The following is a 25,562-nucleotide window of genomic DNA, read 5'->3' as shown; positions in this document are numbered from 1 at the left end:
CATCTTGACTCTTGATTTCAGCTTGGGTCATTATCTCAGGGTTGTGAGATCGAGCCCACGTCGGGCTCTGCACTGGGCATGGAGCCTGCTTAAGATTCTCCCTCTCCCACTGCCCTCCCCCCCCCCAAAAAAATTAAAAATTAAAATAAAAAAATAAACACACTTGTATTGGTCTTTATGTTTTGAAACTACACCATGGCATGGTGAGAGGTGGTAGGGGCAACATGACAAGGAATGGTCTTTGGACTAAAGTACTCGGTACACTACCTGGCGTGTATTAGGTTCTCAGTAAGTATTGACTGATAGTTATCTGTAAACCTCAGTTTTTCTTACCTATGAAATGGCTCTGGTTCTATTAAGTTGATTGTGTTTTGAAAATAAATGTATAGTGGTGTTACTATGCTTTTTCTTCTTAAGGAGAAGAGCTGCCCAGATAGGTATGTAGAATTTTTTGAGTCCAGTTTTAGTACCTAGGCCAAAAATACCCAATATTTCCCTAAATGTTTCAAATATACTTTCAAAGTTAGTTTGTTCAAATCAGGAGCTAAACAAGGTCCAAACATTGCATTTGATTGATAAGGCTCTTAAGTCTTTCTCTCTTTAAAATTTTTAATACTTTATAATTTAAGGTAGTATATATCCTGAAAATTACATAAACTGTAAGTGTACAGCTTGATGGATGGGTCACAAATTAAACTGCTCCTTTTAACTACTCAGACCAAGAAATAAGCCCTTGCCAGTTCCTCTGCGGCGCCGTCTTCTTGGGGCCTTGGGACCTTCCAGGCACTAACAGCCTTTCTCCTCCCCTACTCCCTCACCCTCTACCCCCTAACCATCTTCACTTGGGTCACAACCCTGAGATCAAGACCTGAGCTGCTATCAAGAGTCAGGTGCTTTATCTACATATTCAATGCAATCCCCATCAAAATACCATCCACTTTTTTCAAAGAAATGGAACAAATCATCCTAAAATTTGTATGGAACCAGAAGAGACCCCGCATAGCCAGAGGAATGTTGACAAAGAAAAGCAAAGCTGGCGGCATCACAATTCCGGACTTCTAGCTCTATTACAAAGCTGTCATCATCAAGACAGCATGGTACTCGCACAAAAACAGACACATAGATCAATGGAACAGAATAGAGAGCCCAGAAATGGATCCTCAACTCTATGGTCAACTCATCTTTGACAAAGCAGGAAAGAATGTCCAATGGAACAAAGACAGTCTCTTCAACAAATGGTGTTGGGAAAATTGGATAGCCACATGCAGAAGAATGAAACTGGACCATTTCCTTACACCACACACAAAAATAGACTCCCAATGGTTGAAAGACCTCAATGTGAGACAGGAGTCCATCAACATCCTAAAGGAGAACACAGGCAGCAACCTCTTTGACCTCAGCCGAAGCAACTTCTTCCTAGAAACATTGCCAAAGGCAAGGGAAGCAAGGGCAAAAATGAACTATTGGGACTTCATCAAGATAAAAAGCTTTTGCAAAGCAAAGGAAACAGTCAACAAAACCAAAAGACAACCGACAGAATGGGAGAAGATATTTGCAAATGACATATCAGATAAAGGGCTAGTATCCAAAATCTATAAAGAACTCATCAAACTCAACACCCAAAGAACAAAGAATCCAATCAAGAAATGGGCAGAAGACATGAACAGACATTTTTCCAAAGAAGACATCCAAATGGCCAACAGACACATGAAAAAGTGCTCAATATCGCTCGGCATCAGGGAAATCCAAATCAAAACCTCAATGAGATACCACCTCACACCAGTCAGAATGGCTAAAATTAACAAGTCAGGAAACGACATGTTGGCAGGGATGCGGAGAAAGGGGAACCCTCCTACACTGTTGGTGGGAATGCAAGCTGGTGCAGCCACTCTGGAAAACTGTATGGAGGTTCCTCAAAGAGTTGAAAATAGAGCTACCATATGATCCAGCAATTGCACTACTGGGTATTTACCCCAAAGAGACAAAAGTAGGGATCCGAAGGGGTACGTGCACCCCGATGTTTATAGCAGCAATGTCCACAATAGCCAAACTGTGGAAAGAGCCAAGATGTCCATCAACAGATGAATGGATAAAGAAGATGTGGTGTGTGTGTGTGTGTGTGTGTGTGTATATATATATATATATATATATATATATATATATATATACACAATGGAATATTATGCAGCCATCAAAAGGAATGAGATCTTGCCATTTGCAACGACGTGGATGGAACTGGACGGTATTATGTTGAGTGAAATAAGTCAAACAGAGAAAGACATGTATCATATGATCTCACTGATATGAGGAATTCTTAATTGCAGGAAACAAACTGAGGGTTGCTGGAGTGGGGGGTGGGGTGGGAGGGATGGGGTGACTGGGTGATAGACACTGGGGAGGGTATGTGCTCTGGTAAGCGCTGTGAATTGTGCAAGACTGTTGAATCTCAGATCTGTACCTCTGAAACAAATAATGCAATATATGTTAAGAAAAAAAAAAGAAGAAGGTAGCAGGAGGGGAAGAATGAAGCGGGGGAAATCGGAGGGGTAGATGAACCATGAGAAATGATGGACTCTGAAAAACAAACAGGGTTCTGGAGGGGAGGGGGGTGGGAGGATGGGTTAGCATGGTGGTGGGTATTGAGGAGGGCACATTCTGCATGGAGCACTGGGTGTTATGCACAAACAATGAACACTTCATCTAAAACTAATGATTAATGTATGGGGATTAACATAAGAATAAAAAAAAAAGAGTCAGGTGCTTTAACTGACAGACCCACCCAGGCGTTCAGTTGACTTTTAACATCATAAATTAGTTTTGCCCTTTTTTTGAACTTAATAGAAATGAAATCATACAGTACATATTCTTTTTTTTTTTTTTTTTTTTAAGTTTATTTAAGTAAGCTCTACACCCAGCATGGGGCTGGAACTCACAACCTCAAGATTCTTTTGACTGAGGGCGCCTGGGTGGCTCAGAGGGTTAAGCGTCTGCCTTCAGCTCAGGTCATGATCCCAGGGTCCTGGGATCGAGTCTCTCATCGGGCTCCCTGCTCAGTGGGGAGCCTGCTTCTCCCTCTCCCTCTGCTGCTCGCCATATTGTGCTCTCTCTTTCTCTCTCTCTCTCTGAAAATAAATAAAATATTAAAAAAAAAAAAAGATTCTTTTGACTGCATCAGCCCAACACCCCAGTGCACATTCTTTTATGTCTGGCTTTTTTTAACTCATCATCACTGTGTATAATTTAATGTGGTATAAATGCATTCCTTTTCATTGCTATATGATATTCCATTGTAAGACTAGCAATTTATTCATTCTACTAGTGATATTTGGATTATTGCCATATTTTCCCCTTATTGCAAATAATGCCTTTTGAACATTTATATATATATATATATATATATATATATATATAAGATTTCTTGATTTATTTGAGATAGAGCATGAGCAGGGGCAAGGGGCAGAGGGAGAGGAAGAAGCAGACTCCCCATTGAGCAAGGAGTCCGATGGAGGGGCTCAGTCCCAGGACCCTGGGATCATGACCTGAGCCGAAGGCAGACACTTAACCAGCTGAGCCACCCAGGTGCCCCCGAACATTGTTTTACATGGTTCTCGGTGTATATATAAAACGAGGCCATTTTCATTGGGTTTATGCCTAGGAGCAGAATATCTGGGTAATAGGGCATGCATATATGTTCCACTTTGGTAGATACTCTCAGCAATTATCCAAAATGTACAGTGGCTGTACCAGTCCATATTCTCACCAACACTTCATATTGTTAGTCTTTAATTTTGATCATTCTGGTATATGTGTAGAGGTATGTTATGGTTCTGATTTGCATTTCCCTGATGATTTATGGGGTTGAGTATCTTTTCATTTGTTTGTGTGCTATTGTCTATTTCTTTATTGGGTTGTCTGCCTTTTTCTTACTGATTTGCAGCAGTTCTGTGTTCTGAATACAAGTTCTTTGTTATGTATATTGCTGATATCTTCTAAACTACGGCTTGTTTTTCTGCTCTCTCGGTGATGTTTTTGACAAACTTTAATGTAGTCAAATTTATTAATCTTTTTTTTTATAGTTAGGACTTCTGTGTCCTTATACTCTGAAACTGATGTCAGTGTTTTTGTGAAAATGTGTGCTCATAGAATAATGATTCTGATTTTCAGGGGTGCACATCAGCTGGGTCTAAAATATTGTGTATTTTTGTATTAATGAGCCTAGTTTTCTAATATGGCAATAAAACTAAAAATACCAAAAAAAAAAAAAAAATCCAGGAAAGTTTTAAGCAATGGGAGTGACATTTTGGAATGATGAGGTTACCACTTCAGTCATTGAATAAAACCTGGTCTTTTTATAAATCTAAAAATATTAGAAAGTATAGTAACGGTTAACATTTTTTTAGAACATTTTTCATGGGCCAAGCAGTGTGCTAAGCACTTGATTTTTGTCAGCTCACTTTTAATCCTTATAATAGCCCAGTACTTAGAAATATTACCAATTTCATAGATGTGCAAAGAGGAACTGGGTAGATAAAACTTTCCCCAGGTCTCTCAAGTCTCAGGTATGCCAGAAAACTGTGAGGCCTACCACCACTGCATGCCAAACCACCCCCAATTTAGTGGTACAGAACAGCTGCAGTTTTATTAAGCTCAGGGATTCAGGAAGAGCACTGTAGAAATGGCTTGTCTGTGTTCCATTGGGCCTGGGGCCTTAGCAGCGCAGACTTAAAGGCTAGAGTTGACTCCATCTGAGGGCTCCCTCACCAGTCTAGTGGTTGATGCTGGCTGTTGGCTGGGGCCTCAGCCAGGGCTCTCAGCTGGAACACGTGCACGATTTCTCCATGAGGACATCCCAGCTGTGGTAGTGCCCCAAAGTGAATGAATGCTCAGATTACAAGTAGGCAAGCACTGTATTACCTTTTATGACCTACCCTTAGAAGTCACAGACCATCACTTCCACCAGTTATAGACTTCTTCAGTCTCTCTTAATCTGAAGGCATGTTGAATGAAGTTCAGTCAGTTTTCTTGGCTTGGGGAAAAACTCAAGTCTTTTAAGGAAACATAGCAGATAGTTTAATTTGAAGGAAAACAATATGTTTTGTTTTAAAGGGTTGGACCAAAGGAGTTTGTTTTTCACAGCGGTATAAAGACTTCTTGGGTTCTTCACAAAATTTGGCCACTTCTCTGAACCTTAGTTATTCCTTTGAAAACATAGGAAACAAATGTGGTAAGACAAACCCTACTGCAGAATTTTTTTATCGAAATCTTTTTGTGCATATTCAAATCCTACTCATGTCACTTCAAATCTTGTAGAACATCCAGGTTCTGCTTTCTTCTGCCTAATCCCTCAAGGCAGTTGTTCCTAGTTGAATCAGACCTGGAGTGAGGTCCAAGTAGAATCCAAGACCAGGGAAATAGGGTGTTTGAACCACATTCTTATTTTCCTGGGGTTCTGGGACTAAAGTAACTGACCCACGAGCAATAGAAGAAAGCCTATAGAAAAATTCAGTCTTTGGTTTTTTAGCCAGATCGTGAGAAGCATTGGGTTTTCTTATGTGTGTTTTTTCTTTTTTTTAAGATTTTTTATTTATTTATTTAACAGAATTAGAGAGCACAAGTAGGTGGAGTGGCAGGCAGAGGGAGAGGGAGAAGCAGGCTCCCCGCTGAGGAAGGAGGCCAATGCGGGGCTCGATCCCAGGACCCTGGGATCATGACCTGAGCCGAAGGCAGCCCCTTAACGAACTGAGCGACCCAGGCACCCCGATGATGTGTGTTTTTGTCTACACCAAGCAGTTAACTCAATTCTCAGCAGATACTGACTAGGTGAGGGATCCTACAAATTGAATCTTGGAGATAGCATCAGATCCCACTGGTTAAGGGTTAAGACTGTCCCCACTTCCACGTTGTCACCTGTGCTCCTAACCAACTGACCATAAATCAGAGGTTTGCTAGACCAGCTCACAAAACTCAGGAAACCAGTTTACTTACATTTACCAGTTTTGTTTTGTTTTTTTAAGATTTTATTTATTTATTTGCGAAAGAGAGAATGAGAGAGCACGAGAGGGAAGAGAGTCAGAGGGAGAAGCAGACTCCCTGCTGAGCAGGGAGCCTGATGTGGGACTCGATCCCAGGACTCCAGGATCACGACCTGAGCCGAAGGCAGTCGCTTAACCAACTGAGCCACCTAGGCGCCCACATTTACCAGTTTATTTTGAAGCCTATTATAAAGGATACAGATGAGCAGCCAGATGAGGAGGTTCACAGGGCAAGGCCCCAGAGGGGCAGAACTTCCGTGCCCTCTCTGGGTACCACTCTCCCAGCACTTTCATGTGGTCACCAACCCGGAAGCTCTCAGAACATCCTTTTGGGTTTTTATAGAGTCTTCATTACACAGTCAGGATTGGTTCGATCACCAGCCCCTCTCCTCCCCAGGAAGGAGAGACTGAAAGTTCCAACCTTCCAGTCCCATGGTTGGTTCCTCTGGCAGCCAGCCCCCATCCTTAGGTTACTTGGAAAGGTTCAGAAGGTCGCCTCATTAACATAACAAAAGACACAGTGGGGGTGCCTGGGGGGCTCAGTCAAGCCTCTGCCTTGGGATCAAGCCTGCTTGGCGGGGAGCCTGCTTCTCCTTCCCCCTCTGCCTGCCTGTCTGCCTACTTGTGATCGATCTCTCTGTCAAATAAGTAAATAAAATCTTTAAAAAATAATAAAAATGTCAGCATCTAATATTGTTATAGGAAATACCATAAGACACAAAACATTGTCCAACTTTAAAAAAAAAAAAAGACGGTGATCGCTCTCCTCACTTAGGAAATTCCAGGGGTTTTGGAGCTCTGTGCCAGGAATGGGGACAAAGACCAAATATGTATTTCTTATTAGAAATAACAGTGTCATGGGTTTCTCCATTGGCTTTCTTTTGGTTGCCAAAATAGCTTTCTTGGCAATGGGAAGAAATCTCATTTTTCATACAGATATGGATGTGACTTTAATGGTTGACAGAGAAATAGGGTTCATTCTGGTATTCCAAAGCTTTGGTCCAGCTTTATTCAGAGGCTACACCAGCAATTGATCTGTTAGGGTGTTCGCTTCTTTCCTCATGTCGCACGTATACTTTGCCTTAATAGATGTGAATAATTGAAGTACCAAATGAGATTATTATCAGAGCATCAGGCTGGTCCACTAAAAAAGCAAAACAAAATTGTGATAAGTGATGTCATGTAAATGTGCTCCTGCTATTCTTGTGTCAATAGGGTTTTGTTTTGGGTTTTATTCTTTTTTTTTTTTTTCTCTTCTCCCAGTATATACGGGGTAATTGGAAATAGGGATGTTGATAGTCTGCTGGTAACATGGTTAGAAATGATCTGTTAGACATAGATAGCCCTCTGTTTCAAAACATATTTTTTATGCTTTTTTGAGATACTACATGTATTTTGGTCAGGTTGGTATAGGGTCACCCATTCATTTTCTGACTCGTGGCATTTATACTATGAAGATTAATAAAGGGAAGCTTCACTAGAGTGGAGTTGCAGGTTCATCAGGGGGAGCTCTCACGCCCTGCTACTCATTGTCAGTTGCAGACCCCAGCAGGAAGAGAAGCACACTCTCTCGGAAAAAAAAAATCTCATAGAGATTTACTGACCTTGCAGATGGATACTACTTTACTATCCCAGCAGGAGGAAGAAAGGCTAACCTCCTCACCACCCCTCCCAGCCCCCAACAGCACAGGCAGTGAGAGATGGTCACAGCTCAGCCAATGAGAAGCCACTATGTTTCCAGCTCCCAATTTACCCCAATGGATTTTTTGTTTATAACAGCCTTCCTAACTTCCTGCTTTCCTCTGTAAAAGGGCATCCCTATCCTTTGTTCAGGAGACTTGGTTTTGCCAAAGTTCCTTTGCCCTGGATTGCAGTTCTCTGTTACTCCCAGATAAACCCATTTTTTTCCTGATAAATAACTGGCAGCTTTACTTTTTTTGGGTTAACAATACCTTCATGGGGGCGCCTGGGTGGCTCAGTCTCTGCCTTCAGCTCAGATCAAGCTGAAGGATCGAGCCCCCCATCAGGCTCCCTGCTCAGCGGGAAGCCTGCTTCTCCCTCTCCCATTCCCCCTGCTTGTGTTCCCTCTCTGTCTCTCTCTCTGTCAAATAAATAAAATCTTAAAAAAACAAAAAAACAATACCCTCATGAAAGAAGATAGACAATAAGTAAACAACATAATTTCAGAAAATAAGTGTATAGTAAGCAAGGTGAATAAAACAAGATGATAGTATAATAATAGTTCACTCTCATTTTTGTAAACTAAGAGAATTTGGTTTGCTCCATGGAGTTGTGTAGGGAGAATGCAGAAGGAATGGAAAGTGGGAGAGTAGTGATTTAGCTAAAGGAAACCTGTTCTAATAAAAGCAGGTAGTATAGGTACATTATTTTGAAGTTGACGTTCTATAGTATCCCTCTCCTCTAATCAGTTGAAAATTGTTGTAATAATATTTACCGATTAACCAATATTTTCCCTTTTTTTTCATATTTAGATCTTTCTATGAATATTTACCATTGTGCATGTCCCTTCAGAATAACCTTCCTGCTGACCTAAGGTCGATGCTCCTAGGATTAGGGCTTGGTTATTCCATACACTGCTCTTGCTTTCTCTCTCTCTCTTCCTCTCTTAGATTTTAAGGACTTCATATTAAAAGAAATTGAAGGGGCACCTGGATGGCTCCAGTGGGTTAAGCGTCCAACTCTTGATTTAGGCTTAGGTTATGATTTCAGGGTCTCGAGCTCTGCATCAGGCTCTGCACTGGGTGTGGAGCCTACTTGGGATTCTCTCTCTCCCTTTCCCTCAACCTCCCGCCCGCCCCCCCACATAAGCGCACTCTCTCAGGGAAAAAAAAAAAAGATTTCCATAGTAAAAAATTTTGTTTAAATGGATACTAAATTTCTTTAGATTAAGTTTCAGCAACAACAGTGAAAATATGACTTCTTCTTTGATCCTTTCAAATGGTGAGTGATAATAATAAATTTCCTAATACTGAATTCTCTGTATTCCTAAAATAAGCCTCCCTTCGTCATGGTATATTATTCTTTTAATGCACTGTGGGAATCTCTTTGCCAGCATTTTATTCAGGATAATCTGCATTGATATCCGTAACTGAGATTTGGTATGTAGTTTTTTTTTCAGTTGCCCTTGCCAAGTTTCAGTATCAGTGTGATTCTGACTTTGTAAAAAGACTTTGAACAACTTTTTTAAAAACTTTCTGGAACTTGAAGGCACAACTAATTTGAATACAAAGAAACTGGCTATTTTCTATTGACTTTAGACATTGGACCTGGTAGTCCTTTGAAAAGAATATTGATATTTCATTTCTTTTCCTAATTCCTACTCTAAGTATCTTCTAAAAGAGTGAACGTATACTGGTGCAAACATTAAGAGTTTATGGGCAGTGTTCTCAGTGACTTTTTGCATCAAAAGCCTTAAGTGCCTAAAATTCTTAATATATGACTGTCAACCTTTTTTAATAGTCTTTATTTTTTAAAGCAGTTTGGGATCACTGTAATATTAAGGAGAAGTACAGACTTCCCATATACTCCCAGTCCCACACATTTATAGCCTCTTCCATTATCAACATTCTCCACAGGAGTCATATTTTTCATTACAACTGATGAACCTGCAATGACAAATCACTATCATCCAAAGACCATAGTTTACATTAGGGTTCACTCTTGGTGCTGTACATTCTGTGTGTTTTGAACAAATTTATAATGACATGTATCCACCATTATAGTAATACAGTATCATGCAGAATAGTTTCACAGCCCTAAAAATCCCCTGTGCTCCACCTCTTTGTCATCCCCCCCACACACACACACACACTCCAAACCCCTAGTGACCACTGATCTCTTAACTGATTCCATAGTTGTATAGTGTCACTTCTTCAACTTTGTTCTCCTTCAATATGTGTTGGCTATTCTAGATCTTTTGCCTAGCCATATAAACTTGAGAGGCAAAAACAACAAAATAACTTGCTGGGATTTTTATTGGGATCACATTGAATATATAGATCAAGTTGGGAAGAACTTACATGTTGATGATATTGAGTCCTCCTATCCATGACTATAGAGTATCTCTCCATCTATTTAGATCTTTGATTTCTTTATCAGAGTTTTGTAGTTGTCCTCATAGAGATTTTATACATATTTTGTTAAAATTAAGTATTTCATTTGGGGGGTGCTAATGTAAATGGTATTGTGTTTTTAATTTCAAATACCATCTGTTCATTACAGGAATATAGAAAAGTGATTGACTTTTATGTATATTAACCTTGTATCCTGCAGTCTTGCTATAATTGCTTATTAGTTCCAGGAGTTTTTTGGTCCATTCTTTTGGATTCTCTATATAGACCATAATGTCATCTTCAAAGACAGTTTTTTTTTTCTTTCCCAGTCTGTTTTCTTTTATTTCTTTTTCTTGCCATATTACATTAGCTAGGACTTCAAGTACAGTGTTGAAAAGGAGTGGTGAGAGGGGACATCCATCTCTTGTTCCTAAACTTAGCAGGAAAGCTTCTAGTTTCTCACTGAGTATGGTGTTAGCTGTATGTTTACTGTAGATATTCTTTATCCATTTGAAGAGGTTCCTAGTTTGCTGAAGGTTTTTATCATGAATGAGTGTTGGATTTTGTAAAATGCTTTTTCAGCATCTATTAATAGGATCTTATAATTTTTCTTTACCTGTTAATGAAGTCGATTACATTGATTTTCGAATATTGAACCAGGCTTGTGTACCTGGGATAAATCTCACTTGGTTGTGGTATAGAATTTCTTTTATACATTGTTGGATTCAATTTACTAATATTTTGTTGAGGAACTTTTGCATCTGCATTCATGAGAGGTATTAGACTATAGTTTTGTTTTTTTCTTGTAACGTCTTTGTCTGGTTTGGGTATTAGAGTAATGCCGGCCTCACAGAATGAGTTAAGAAGTATTCCTTCTTCTTCTATCTTCTGAAAGAAATTGTAGAGAATTGGTATAATTTCTTTCTAAATATTTGATAGAATTCACCAGTGAACCCATCTGGACACAGTGCTTTCTTTTTTTGAAGGGTTATTAATTATTGATTTAATTTCTTTTTTTTTTTTCGTTTTATATTATTTTTTTAAGTAGGCTCCATGCACAATGTGGGACTTGAACTCATGACCCTGAGATTAAGAGTCACATGCTCTACCAACCGGGCCAGCCAGGCACTCCACAAATTATTAATTTAATCTCTTTAATAGATACAGGGCCTCTTCAAATTGTCTTCCTTATGTGAGTTTTGGCAGATTGTGTCTTTCAAGGAAAGGTCTGTTTCACCTAGGTTATCAAATTTATGAATATAGAGTTGTTCATATTATTTCTTGATTACCCTTTAATGTCTGTAAGATCTGTGGTGATATCCTCTCTTTCATATCTGATATTAATCACTTGTGTCCTCTCTTACCCTATTAAGTAGCCTGGTTACTTACTGGCTTTTTGATCTTTTCAAAGAACCAGCTCTTGGTTTTGTTGTATTCTCTATTGATTTCCTGATTTCAGTTTCACTGATTTCTGCTCTAATTGTATTGTTTTTTTCCTATTTATTTGGATTTAATATGCTCGGGGTTTTTTTTCTAGTTTCCGAAGGTGAAAACTTAGATGATTGATTTTAGATTTTTCTTTTCTAATATATGCATTCAGTGCTGTCAATTTCCCAAGCACTGCTTTTGCTGGATTCCACACATTTTGATAAATTGCTTTTTCAGTAGTTCAAAATACTATAAAATTTTTCTTCACATTTCTCCTTTGTGTTATTTATAAGTGTGTTGTTTAATCTCCAAATATTTTGAGATTCTCCACTATTTTTGTTATTCTACCTTAATCCCATTGTGGTTTGAGAGCAGACATTGCATGATTTCTCTTCTGTTAAATTTGTCAGGTGTTATGGCCAAAAATGTGATCTGTCTTGGTGAATATTCCATGTGAGTTTGAGAATCTGTATTCTGCTGTTGTTGGGTGAAGTAATCTATAGGTGTCAGTTATATCCAGCTGATTGATGGTGGTATTGAGTTCAATTATGTCTGCTGGATCTATTTATGATATAGAGGTGCTTAAGTTTTCAAGTACAATAGTGGATTCATCTCTTCCTCCTTGCAGTTCTGTCAGTTTTTTTTGTTTTTTTTTTTTTGGTATAATAAAATGTTTATTTAATCCTTTTAAATCTGCAATCTAAGTTAACCATTCAGTTACTTATATCCTCATCAACTCAGATCAATGGTAAAATTAAAGAATGCATACAGACTTTTGATACTAATAAGGCAAATGTGGACTCTAGCAGGGATCTGTTGTTTTTAGCTGCCCACCATCCACTATTCTTATAATTGCACCTGAGTTCCTGTGGTGAACTGCCTGCTCTCCTACTATGGGTCCACGAGGTACACATCTAGTAATCAAGAGTAGTACTTTTCTGTCCTGGTTCACAAATGTGTAATCCCAGGCAGACCAAAGACAATGAGGTCCTGGACTTAGCCAGAACTATTACTCAAGAAGCTCTCATTCCCAGGGGATCAGAAAGCTGGCAGAACATCAGTCTGGAGCTCCTGGTGGCCATCATTTTGCCCGAGAATGAAGTGAACTGAACCCCTCAAAAACAGGTTTTAGAGAGAAGTTTAAAATTACAACTGGGGCACCAGATCTTAAGGCTCAAAACAATAGGGTTTTATCATTGTCAGATTATGATGTTATAACGCCATCTCTGAAAATAAATACACACTTATCCCAGAGTCTCCGAAATCATTTTAGAATCTAACCTCTCTCTAGGAAGTAGCAAAATGAAAGCATTTTTAGTAGTCTGACAAAAGCTGTCCATTATTCTCAACATTAAAAATTGAATGCAATGATTTAAAGAAAAGTAACACATTATTGTTTACCTAATATGTTCAGAATCATGTGGTTTCTAGTGATTAGAATTTCATCATGCTTGGAAAGGAACAGAAGACGGTGGCTGAGAAGCACATCCCCTCATAAAAGACACCTAAACACTATGCTTAGGATGACTAATATTAAGGATTTGAACATAATACAGTTTTCCTCAAAGGAAACAATCTTAGTTTCTAAAGAGCGTTGACTTCTGACATCTCGATTCCTGATTTCAGTGGCTGCACACTGTGTACCTCTGCGTCACACTTAGGACCAGTAAAGTACATGTCAGATAAGAAACTACTCTTCACGCAGTAGTAACAGAAGATACGCTTAAATCCTATGGTGTGAGGCATGGTGGGCCACTCTCCACACAGAGAACACTGTTTGCCGCTGGTGGCTAATGTATTGTCACTATTAGGAGCACCAGGAAGAGGAATACACCATGAAGACAACTTAGCTTTCAACTTCTGGATATTAATAAGTGGTAAGAGCAGAATCAGGAACTCAGCAAAACCATGCCAGAGAAGTTCCCTATTCATATACCCAAAGCCAACTTCACGTATGTTTTGGGGCTTGCAAAATACAGAACGAATGCCTAGGAGACGTTCTGTCAAAGTTGCAAACTTGCCCCTCTGAAGGAAAATCAGGAAATTAATCAGCCCACCTAATTTCAAAAGTCCAACTATGATATTCACACACTGCCTGGCTTTCCCAAATGATGCCAAATGACAGTTTCGAAACAGGTCATAGCAGCGCTCTTCCAGCCACGTCCCACCAGTCGTACACAGAGCATACCACAGCTTCTGATTCTTACTCAGCTTTGGGGAAAAATCATTTTTGTACAAAACGATTGTCCCACGGTGGCATTTTTAGAGTAGACGGTGAATCGCCACAAGAAAAGCCACAAGAACGCTTTCACCTCTGGTTCAAAGTGGGCTAACAGCCCTGGCTTAAATCCATGAAAGCACTGAGAAAACTGGGACCAAACTAGCTGCTCCAGGGCCTTGTTCAGTTCAAGTGCATCCAACTGCCTTATTCTTAGCACTCTGTCCTTTTCGTGTTCTCTTCTCTGGAAGCCATGTCTTCTTTGAAAGTCTCTTTTTCCCCTTCCTACAGCTCCCTCAAAATTTCACAGCTTAGAGCTATGGCAGGGGAGATTTTTGCTGCAAGTTCTGTGAAATCCTTGCCTCATACTAGCCAGGAGCTTATTGACAGGCAGTTAAGGAGGGAGAGGTCTTAGGAGTCTGGGAAACGCCCCTGTTCCACATAACTTTCTGAGACATTCTCTGGGAAGCTTGGTTTCTCCCAACAGAACCTGGATTACCCATGCCTCATACAGTTTTATCCTTTGTTGTTTGGCACATCACGACCGTCTGTCTTAGAGAATTGACCCCCCTTTATCATTATGTAATGCCCCTCTTTTTCCTTGATCACTTTTTTTTATTCTGAAGTCTGCCTTGTCTAAAATGAATATAGTATTCTTTCTTTCAGTTAGTATTAGTGTGGTATATGTATGTCCATCCATCTACTTTTCACCTCTATGTGTATTTAAAATGGGTTTCTTATGGACAACATGTGGTTGATTCTTGTTTTTAATCCACTCCCAACAACCTCTGTCTTTTAATTGGTGTTGTTAGACCACTGATGTTCAAAATTATTGTTGATAACATTGAATTTGTATCTGCCATATTTGTTACTATTTTCTATTTGTTGCCCTTGTTCCTTGTTCCTGTTTTTTTTCTTTTGCTTTTTTTCTGCCGTTTGTGTTTTTGATTGAAGATATGGTATGATTTCATTGTCTTTCCTTTCTTAGCATATCAGTTACACTTCTTTTTTTACTTTTTAGTAGTGGTTTCCCTAGACTTTGGAATATACATTTATAACTAATCCAGATCCACGTAGATAACATTATACCAACTTCATGGGTAGTACAAGTACCTTATAATAAAATAATCCTAATTCTTCTCTCCCGTCCCTTGTATCATTTCTGTCATTAATTTCATTTATACATAAGGGTGTATGTGTGTGTGTGTGTGTACACATATACATAAGCATATGCTATTATTTTGAACAAATTGTTATTAGATCAATTAAGAATAAGAAAAGTGGAAGGTTTTTTAAATCTCCTATGCCTTCTCTGATGCTCTTTCTTTCCGTATGTACATCCAGGTTTCTGGCCTGTATCATTTTCCTTCTTTCTGAGGAACTTTTTTAACATTTCTTGCAAGACTATCTCTTGCTGGTTTGCTGGCTACAGAATTCTAGGTTGGTTGTTTTTTCCCTCAATACTTGAAATATTGCACTCCATTCTCATTTGCCTGGTTTTTGAGAAGTCAGATATAATTCTTACCTTCACTCTTTTATAGGTGAAGTATCTTTATAGGTAAAGTATCTAAAGTAACTAACAAAATAGTTAACCGGCATGATCCCAATTTTACAAATATATGTTATTTTAAGATTGGTAAGCACACATCAAAATGATAATATTGGTTACATCTAGTGGTTAAGCTATAAGTGATTTTTGTTTTCTTTGTATATTTTTGTTTATTTCTAATTTCCTACAGTGAATTTTTGAAATCAGGAAATAAGTTATTTATAGAAATAAAGCAGTTCAGGGGCGCCTAAGTGGCTCAGTCAGTTAAGCATCCGACTCTTGATTTCAGCTCAGGTCATGATCTCAGGGTCATGAGATCATCGAGCCCCACATTGGGCTCTCCACGCTCAGCGGGGAGTCTGCTTGGATTCTCCCTCTCCCTCAGCCCCCCACCCCCACCCTACAAGCTCTCTCACTCTCTCTCTAAAATAAATAAGTCTTTAAAAAAAAAAAAAAAAGGAAAGAGAGCAGTTCATTCAGCACCCAAATCTTGGTTTCTAATACCAATAAAAAGAACAAGAGAAATGGCTTAGAGAAATGATTGATCTATATGGGTAGATAAGTAAGCCTGGAGCATCTTGTGGTGCCAGAAAGTAAGGGAAGTGCTCAACAAACAAAACAATGGGAGTATATCAACAGAACATGGGAGCCATTTGGAGGAGCCCTCAGTGATTTCAGCAATAGAATAAATAGTGCAGTATTGAATTATATCCCGGAGTATAAAATATCCAGCAGTCCATACTGACATTAATGACTGAATAAATAAATGGATGAGAATAGAGAAAGCTCCTGTGCAAAATTCCCGATGATTTATATAGATACTCTGCTGTCAGGAGGTGGACTATAATTCCCACTCCTTAAGTGAAGTACAGGCTGTACGTTGTGACTTTCTTCCGAAGTGTGCAGTGTGGAAAGGGGATAAGAAAGCGTAACTTTCCTGTGGAGAAGCTTGGCCTCAAGGTCAGCATCAACAGTGTTCATGTTGTGACAGTATTATGTGATGAGAATGGCACTATACCCCTTGGTCTTCCTCCCCCCCCAGGAGCCCATTACCCTAGTCTAAACATGAGAAAGACATCAGACATACCCAAATTGAGGGACATTCTACAAAATACCTGACCAGTATTCTTTTTTTTTTTTTTTTTTTTAAGATTTTATTTATTTATTTGAGACAGAGAGCATGAGAGGGAGGAGGGTCAGAGGGAGAAGCAGACTCCCCGCTGAGCAGGGAGCCCGATGCGAGACTCGATCGCGGGACTCCAGGATCATGACCTGAGCCGAAGGCAGTCACTTAACCAACTAAGCCACCCAGGCGCCCCCCCTGACCAGTATTCTTAAAGTCTGTCAAGGTCGTTAAAAACAAAGTCAGTCTGAGGAACTGTTAAAGTCTAGAAGATCCAAAGGATATATGATGACTAAATGTAACGTGGTATCCTGGATAGGATCCTGGAATAGAAAAAGGAGAAAACTAAGGAAATCTGAATAAATTATGAACTTTTAGTTAATAATAATGTATCAACTTTGGCTCCTTATTTATGATAGATACACCTTAGCAATAAAAGATGTTAACAATAGGAAGAACTCAACTTTTTTGTAAAACTGGAAAACTATTCTAAAGTTAGTTTGCTTTAAAAAAAAAAAAATCAATTATTTAACTGAATAATTCACCACTCTTATTTTTAAAAGGTTTGAGTTACATTGGAGATGCTCCATGGGAGAAATTTGCAATTTCTGACATTTGTTTTTTGACCCATTTTTCTCGAAGTATGAAATTCTCATTGCATGAGACTGACTTTCCATTCAGAGGACCGTTTGATGTGCAGCATTCTGTGGTTCATCTGGGTACAGAATTTTCCGGTGAGGTTTCAGGGCAGGAGTCTTAATATATATAAGGAGACAAGCAATCTGAAGAGTCAAGAGTTTGTATATATATCCCCCTTTTCTAAGATAAATATAAAGGTGTATATTATAAATTACCATGGAGGTGTTTGCCCTGCATAAAGGCATTGTGCTTTGTGAAAGTACTGGGTGGGAACGAGTGGGCATCTCTTGGCCTTGGCTGTTTCACTCCCACTTGCTCAGTGTAGGCCTGGGTGCGAGGCCACAGTGGTGCAGGGCAGTCTCTCCTTTCAAGGGACCAGTCCAGAAACACTTGAGCCGGGGACAGTACCCAGAGCACACTCACCCCGCAGTGTGACAAACAAGTATAGTCAGATATGGACACTGAGTTTAATGGCAAGGAGATGGGAGTGATCACCAACTGCCAGCCCTTTTCTAGATATTACTGAAACAGATTTATTGAGATGTGTCAAAAAAGTACTGCATCTCATGGGGCACTTGGGTGGCTCAGTCGGTGAAGTGTCCGACTTGACTTTAGCTCAGGTCTTGATCTCAGGGTCGTGAGTTCAAGCCCCTCATTGGGCTCCACACTGGGTGTAGAGCCTACTCAGGGAAAAAAAAAAAAAAAAGTACTGCATCTCAGATATAAATAGGCAAAATAAAATGATTTAAGGTTAGTTTTCTGTGTGTGGCCAGTAATAAAATTATTATGCAGTCTATAAAGTCTTAAAGAGAATGGTATAACAGTTTGGTATAACAGTTTTAAAGTATCTTAAATGATAAAACCTTTCAAACATCTTACCACATTTTGAAGAAATAAAACAGGGACACGTAAAACTTCTTCTCCCCTTCCTTCCCATTGTCCTGATACTAATATGTATCATTTCCTAGCATTTTTTCAAGACTTTACTGTGTGTGTGTGTGTGTACATATTTGAATGTATTAATATACACTGGTTTTGGTATTTTCACAATTTATTTAAATGATACACCAAACAAATATTTTTGTTACTTTTTCTTTTCACTGATCATTGGTTCATGTGATAAGTATACATCTAGTTCTTTCATTTTAGGCACAGTATAATGTTCCTTTATATGAAAATAAACCATTTTATTTCCATATTTCTGTGGGAAAACAGTGGTTGTGAGTTGCCTCCCCTTTTTTTTTTTTTTTTTAAACTGGTCATGGCTAGGGGCACCTGGGTGGCTCAGTCATTAAGCGTCTGCTTTCGGCTCAGGTCATGATCCCAGGGTCCTGGGATTGAGCCCCGCATCGGGCTACCTGCTCAGCGGGAAGCCTGCTTCTCCCTCTCCCGCTCCCCCTGCTTGTGTTCCCTCTCTCGCTGTCTCTCTCTGTCAAATAAATAAATAAAATCTTAACTGGTCATGGCTACATGATTTTTGTACATGTGCCCTTGTGAACACGCACAAGAATATCTTTAGGGTAGCACCCTAGAACTAGAATATAAGGTCACAGATGTGTGCCTCTTCAGTCTTAACAGAATTACTCTTCAGAGTGCTTGTACTTACATACGTGCAATTTATACATTTCCATTTCTTCACATCTATACAAAAATGGCATTATCAGACTTATTCATCTCTATCAGGCTTATGTGCATGATGCATTTTTCTGCTTATTAATGAAAATTGTACATCTTTTTTATGTTTGAATTTATGGAAGTTCTTCCAAAAATTGCACATTTATTGCCTTTAACTGGCCTGGTATTTCTTGAGGTAAAAGGCCCTTCACTGGCCTTGGACCTGATGCCTCAGGACATGTAATAAAAAGCTAATACTGCTGCATCCATCATAAAGTTGAAGGTGGATTAGAGGGACAGTTAGACCTTGCCTGTTTAATTGTCATATTTATTTATGCATTTTTATTTTCTTTGTGCTCCATTATCAGTGACCATGTCTCTTATTGTTGTAAAGAGTTCAGATAAGTTACCTGATTTCTTAGGCTTCTACTTAAGTATTTAACAAAATTTTCTTTTACAAAATACATTTGCAGGGCACCTGTCTAGCTCATTCGATAGAGCATGCGACTCTTGGTCTCGGGGTTGGGAGTTCGAGCCCCACGTTGGCTACAGAGATTAATTAAAAATAAAATCTTAAAAAAAGAAAAATTTAAAAATAAACAATTTTACCATACACTCCAGCAATTATATTCCTAGGTATTTACCCAAAAGATGAAAATTCATATCCATCCAAAAAACTGCACGTATATGTTTACAGCAACTTTATTCATGATAGCCAAAATGTAGAAGCAGCCAAGATATCCTTCAGTAGGTGAATGGGTAAACAAATTGTGGTACGTCCAGGCGATGGAATATTATTTGGTGATAAGAAAAGAGCTATCAGGCCATGAAAAGACGTGAAGGAGCTTTAAATGCATATGGCTAAATGAACGAAACCAGTCCAGAAGGCTACATACTATGTGATTCCAACTGTGTGACATTCTGCAAAAGGCAAAACTGTGGAGACAGTAAAAGAATCAGTGATTGGGGGGGTGAGGGGTGAATACATAGAGCACAGAGGGTATTTCACGCAGGGAAATTATCCTTTATGATTTGTCATGATAGATACATGACATTATGCATTGTCAGAACACAGAACTGTGGAACACCAATGGTGAACAGTCGGCTGTTAATAATGATGTACCCATTTTGGTTCACCATTTGTAACAGATACTCCACACTGATGCAAGATACCACTAAGAGGGAGAACTGGATACAGGGGAAAGGAGATAAACCTAAAAGTGCTAAAAGAATCTATTCAAAAAAAGTATATATTTTTTTTTTTACTTTTTTTTAAATACTTCATTCAGTTCAGATTTTACCGAGTGTAACTAATTATGTGAAACAAATGTTATTTTAAATAGAAACTTTTTGAAGATTATTAAGTTTTATTTATGAAATCTAAATTGTTAATTTATTCTCAGGACTACTAACATTTTCTGTGGATCTGTAAACAGTTCATGTTAAAATTATTTAATTCCTTTTTGCTTTCTTTTTTTTTAAGATTTTATTTATTTGAGAGAGTGCAAGAGAGCACAAAGCAGGGGGGAGGGGTCGAAGGAGAGGGAGAAGCACACTCCCCACTAAGCAGGGGGCCCGATGCAGGGCTCAATCCCAGGACCCTGGGATCATGACCTGAGCCAAAAGGCAAATGCTTAGCCGACTGAGCCACCCCAGCACCCTCCTTTCTGCTTTCTTAAAAAATGAGTGGTATAGGGGCGCCTGCTTCTCCCTTTCCCTCTCCCCCTCCCCCTGCTTCTGTTCCCTCTCTCGCTGTCTTTCTCTCTCTTAAAAAATTTTTTTAAAAATGAGTGGTATAGGGGCGCCTGGGTGGCTCAGTCGTTAAGCGTCTGCCTTCGGCTCAGGTCATGATCCCAGGGTCCTGGGATCGAGCCCCACATCGGGCTCCCTGCTCGGCGGGAAGCCTGCCTCTTCCTCTCCCCCTCCCCCTGCTTGTGTTCCCTCTCTCGCTGTGTCTCTCTCTGTCAAATAAATAAATAAAATCTTTAAAAAAAAAAAAAGTGGTATAGAGTATGTATTTTGTATATTTTTCTTCCTGTGTGTGGTTAAATAATTTAGAGCAAAGATTTTGTATGTTACTATATTAGAAATCTTTCCAAATACTGCAATAGCCCAGGTAATCTGGGATGTTTGTCATGATGCTAATAAATTTTTTATGACAGAAAATACTTAATTTTATTGATGCTAGGATACCTCTTCTAGGACACTTTAGCCTCCGAAATCAGTACGTCTCTTTACAATGAGTAACATCTTAGATTTAGTGAAATAGGATGTCTTATAAGGCTTCCGGAGAAGGAATTTCATAGTCGTTACAGAATCACTGTAATTCTTCAGATGAGGCTACAGGATCGCTCTGACTCTCACCTGTGTCTTTCAGATGCTCTCTGTGTGGGTATGTGTGCAGCCATCCTCCTTCTTTGAAGTCTCACATGTGGAAGCATGCAAGTGACCAAAATTACAACTACGAACAAGTAAACAAGGCTATCAATGATGCCATTTCACAGAGTGGCAGGTATCTGATCCTTACCCCTTCCCTTTTTGTACGTAAACCAAAGTGAGGGTTAAACCTGCTAGCCTTACATTATAACCAACTGAGGATTTGGTGTGCTTTGTTTTGTTTTTAAGGGTTCTGGGGAGATCCCCTGCAAAGATGCTCTTAAACAGCAGTGAGGAAAGAGCCGATCCTGTCACTGGAAGTTCGGGAAATTTGGTATCATCCTCAGAGCTGATTTCCCAGGCTCCTGGTGAAGTTGCAGGTTGCAACGACAATGAGAAACTGAGCCCTACAAGTAATACCTCATATAGTTTAGAAAAAAACTCCAGTCTGGCGCCTCCTGGCATGGAGTATTGTGTTTTACTCTTCTGTTGTTGCATTTGTGGCTTCGAATCTACCAGCAAAGAAAATCTCTTGGATCATATGAAAGAGCATGAGGGTGAGATCGTAAACATCATCCTCAATAAGGACCACAGCACCACTTTGAACACAAATTAGATTGAATAACTACTTGAAGAGGAACACGGTAGAAGAGAAATCCTTTAAACCACGGTTTCACCTTTGCGCTATCAAGTAACTTACTAGACACAGGAGAAATAGTTGGTGTGGTGTTTGGGTTTTGGTTTTTGGTGGTTTTTTTTTTTGAGGAAGAGATGCATGTGACTTTGGAACCAAATTTGCAGTGTAATAAAAAAATTCCAAGTGGATACACAGTAATGATATTTAAATATTCTGAGTGAGGGGAAGTGGGTTGAGGAGGAAGCAAAGATGTAACCCTGTGTTAACCCTGTTACCTCTTCTTAGTGTTGAGTGTATTTATTATTCAAAGCTTATCATAGTGTAGAAATGCAAGCAAAAGAATTAAGAAAGAGCTTTTCTGGAACTATTCTAAAACTTCTTGTTGTAAAAGTGTCACAGTCTTAAACAGAGCTTAGTTTTCTTCTTCATTCTGAGCTTGGACATGCCAACTCTAGAGGGACGGGCCTCTTGTGAGGGGTGGGGGGCTGCTGTCTGAGGGGTTTTCACTATCACCAACAGAGTCAACAAGGATAAGATACCAGAGGGCTTTGAAATGATCTACCTATCAGTCTTTCCCCAAATCGATAGGATTTAATCATATACTCAGTCTAAGGTACAGTACTTTTTTTTTTAAGATACATTACTTATTAAAAAAGAAAGAGACCTCTGAATCCAAATCCAGAGTATAAATAGGCATTTAAGAAGTACATTATTTGTCTTAAATTTACAGTGAATTTCTTGTGAGCAAAGGAGAAAATAGGTGAGTTCCCACCTGCCTCAAACCAAATCGGAAGGTTCATGAAAATGGGGACTCGTTTAGCACAGCACATTCCCAAAGGCTCTTTTCAAAGTGTTTGACAGAACACTGCAATTTTCTCCATAGCCACACATGCTTTATAGTCCTCTCTCCCAAACTAGACCAAGCGTGGTATTGCAAAGGTCTATTCAAGCAACAAAGTATGAAAATTTGCATTTGATCATCAGACCTTGGAAGTACTTGGAACTCTTAAATAAAAATCATTTGGGGGAAGAGGGGCGAAATTCAAAAGCCCCTTAGAACGAGTACTGCTGTGGAGATTTTATTTCCGGGAGTTTATTAATCTAGTTGTACTTAGCATAAGAGGTATAATCAAATGTGGCTAACCTATAGTAAAAATTCAGGTTGTTTATAAAACTTTTAATAACAAACAACATTTGGCAAGCCCACAGGGTTTCTCCTATCTAGGTTATTCCATTTTGTCAGTGTGCAGTAGGACATATGGAAGACCAACTACCAGTGCTTTCACACTAAAACTCACCATCGCATACATGTGATCTTCTCATTAATTACACAGTTTGTATTATAATGTGTTTCAAAGCGAAGAGACGAGGGGTGTTTTTGTTTTTGTTTTGGCTTTTGTTGTACTGATCATTTATTTTTGCATTGTTTTGTCAAAGTAAATTCTGCGTACAAGTCAAAAGGCCGGTGCACCATGCAGTGCACCATCTTCATGGTGCTCTTTCTGAACTTGATTTCTAACATCTTCTAGTGCTGAGGCTGTGACTCTGATAAACTTAGAAGACATTGAAAACAGAATTTTTTGAGTGGACTACTTTGTAGACATATTTTAGGATAGAATTCCCTTCCCAAAGTCCAGGTACGGATTGAATGAATTAGTATTTTTAAGGTCGCATCAGGAACTACTTAAGTGGGGCCAGGCCATCTTGAAACATTGTTTAAGGGTTTTTTTTAAATCTAATGTTGATGATGATATTTAAACAAACGATTGATTGTAACTTGGCGGCTGTTTGATTTAGGTAGCTTTAATTTATTTATGGGAGTTAATACCACTCTGATAGGTGATTTTTAAAAAAGATAAAATGAATTTATATATATACACTAAATTATATCACCCAAATTCACTGCATGTGGATATATATTTTCTCCTGTTTTCAGAATTAAAACACAATTATACTTCGTTTCAAATTTAAATATTTTAAATGGTTCCATTTTTATCACTCATTCTAAAAATTAACAACCTTAGTAGCAGGATTTTGTTTTATAAAGTTTCCTTGGTTTTAATTTCATGTAATCAGTTGGAATATATTAATAACCAAAAAAATCCCAAAAACATCAATAGTGAATTTTTTAAATTACATTCAGTTCCCTAAACCACTTCCATTGATTGTTACATAAATTTCCCATTTGGAATCATGGATTTAAAATTTACCTAACTCATGGAGAAAAAATTAACCCAGAGGTTCAAAACCTTTAAACATTCATCTGATCCTAGCCTAGAATATCCTCAAACGCTTTCCCCGGGGCTGTAGGAGGAACCATATACCATGGGTGTTCTGTACCTTCCTGTTACCATTTCGTGGCAAGCCTTAAGTGACCACTGTCTCTACCAAGAACAATTGAACACTCTAAAAGTAATAATGAAGGCTAAGTATGCAATTTTAATTGTAGAAGAGATAGGTATTACACTAATCAGTAGGAATTATCTTTGTAGGAATAACATTTTACTTGTAGTAGATCTTTTGCCATAATAAAGCTCATAGTATTTGTTTCCCACTCTGAACACTTTACACAGTTCTAAGATTTGATAGTAAAAATAGTTTTTAAAAGAAACATACTGGATGTGAGGCAAAGGTGGGGAGGGGGCAAGACGATGCATTCTGATCATTATAAGTAATACTTTCCAGGGGGCCAACATTTTCGCTCCTCCTCTAATAACCCAGAAGATGGTGGGCAGCCCCAGTGTTCTCCCAGTGCCCTGCCTGTAGATTTTAGTTCCGTGTCCGGCCTGCGGAGTATACGGAGACTGACGGAACAAAAGCCTTTGTTCTAGATCTCTCATCCTATTCGAGGTAGCTCTTGGTGGCTTCTTTATTTTCTTTGTCTTTTCTCACAAAGCAGATGGTGGGCACCCATGTTTACATTGTATCTTCCCACAATGTACTTGGCTTGACAAAGACAAGCAGGCTTCTCTATTGAGACTTATTATATTTTTAGTTTTCATAGACACTTATTTAATCTTTTTTTATTGTACAGCAAGGTGCTCTAAGTAATATTCTATAAAATATATTTAATAGAAATTTGAGTTTGATATTCATGGACATGAATACATGTATTTTTTTAAAAAATGAGTATTGTGTAACACTATGGCATTGCTTCTATAGCCAAAGTCTAAAAATTTCTGGAACACTGACATGTAAAGACTACAGTTAATTCTGACACTGTATCTTATTAAAATAGGATGATTTGCATTTTGTAAAATTATCCTGCACATCGAGCTGCATGCCTTAAAAGCCTAAAACTCTAGGATTGTGTTCATGGTAGGACAGTTTATCTGTTCAACAAACAGTGAAGCAAGGTCTATAGTGCTTCTTTAACTACCTTTGGAAATACTGTACAATGTTAGAATAATTTATTTTGCTTTACAGGAGTTTGTCATGTATTGACTTTAATATTGTATTTTGGTAATAAATTTTTTGTTAAAAACACTTGCCTCTATGTTTTATTACCAAAAAGTTCTATCCGGTTTTATCTTAGAAATGTTGATTTGGTCACTTGGAAAGTTAGGTTCAAATACTGACGAACTTCCCAAGGGTTGAATTTACGATTATGGCTTAAGATTACCCTTTGGGGGGCACCTGGGTGGTGCAGTTGGTTAAGTGCCTGCCTTCAGCTCAGGTGATCCCAGGGTCCTGGGATCGAGTCCCACATCGGGCTCCCTGCTTGGCGGTAAGCCTGCTTCTCCCTCTCCCTCTGCTGCTCCCCTTGCTTGTGCGCTCTCCTCCCTGCCCCCTGTCAAATAAATAAAATCTTAAAAAAAAAAAAAAAGATTACCGTTTGGTAACTTGTTAAATTATCGCCAACTAGCATTAAAC

The 25,562-nt window shown here is 38.8% G+C and overlaps 1 protein-coding gene and 1 pseudogene across 3 annotated transcripts in view; one reads left to right on the top strand and one right to left on the bottom strand.

Moving 5' to 3' along the window:
- Positions 1–24,272, top strand: part of ZNF507 (zinc finger protein 507) — a 43,593-nt gene extending 19,321 nt beyond the window's left edge. For all 3 annotated transcript variants that reach the window (XM_035023534.1, XM_035023535.1, XM_035023536.1), the window contains 2 exons: positions 21,054–21,188; positions 21,302–24,272. In XM_035023534.1, the coding sequence (XP_034879425.1) occupies positions 21,054–21,188; positions 21,302–21,668 (502 nt within the window). In that variant the 3' untranslated portion in view covers positions 21,669–24,272. The remainder of the gene's footprint in view (positions 1–21,053; positions 21,189–21,301) is intronic.
- LOC118022747 lies at positions 13,118–14,006 on the bottom strand (annotated as a pseudogene).
- Positions 24,273–25,562: the final 1,290 nt, after the last annotated feature.

The sequence above is a fragment of the Mirounga leonina genome, unplaced genomic scaffold (assembly GCF_011800145.1).
Source record: "Mirounga leonina isolate KUSES-001 unplaced genomic scaffold, KU_Mleo_1.0 Mir_177, whole genome shotgun sequence".
Classification (NCBI taxonomy): Eukaryota; Metazoa; Chordata; class Mammalia; order Carnivora; family Phocidae; genus Mirounga; species Mirounga leonina.
The sequence above is the reverse complement of the archived record's forward strand: the minus strand, read 5'-3'. Positions and strand labels throughout refer to the sequence as shown.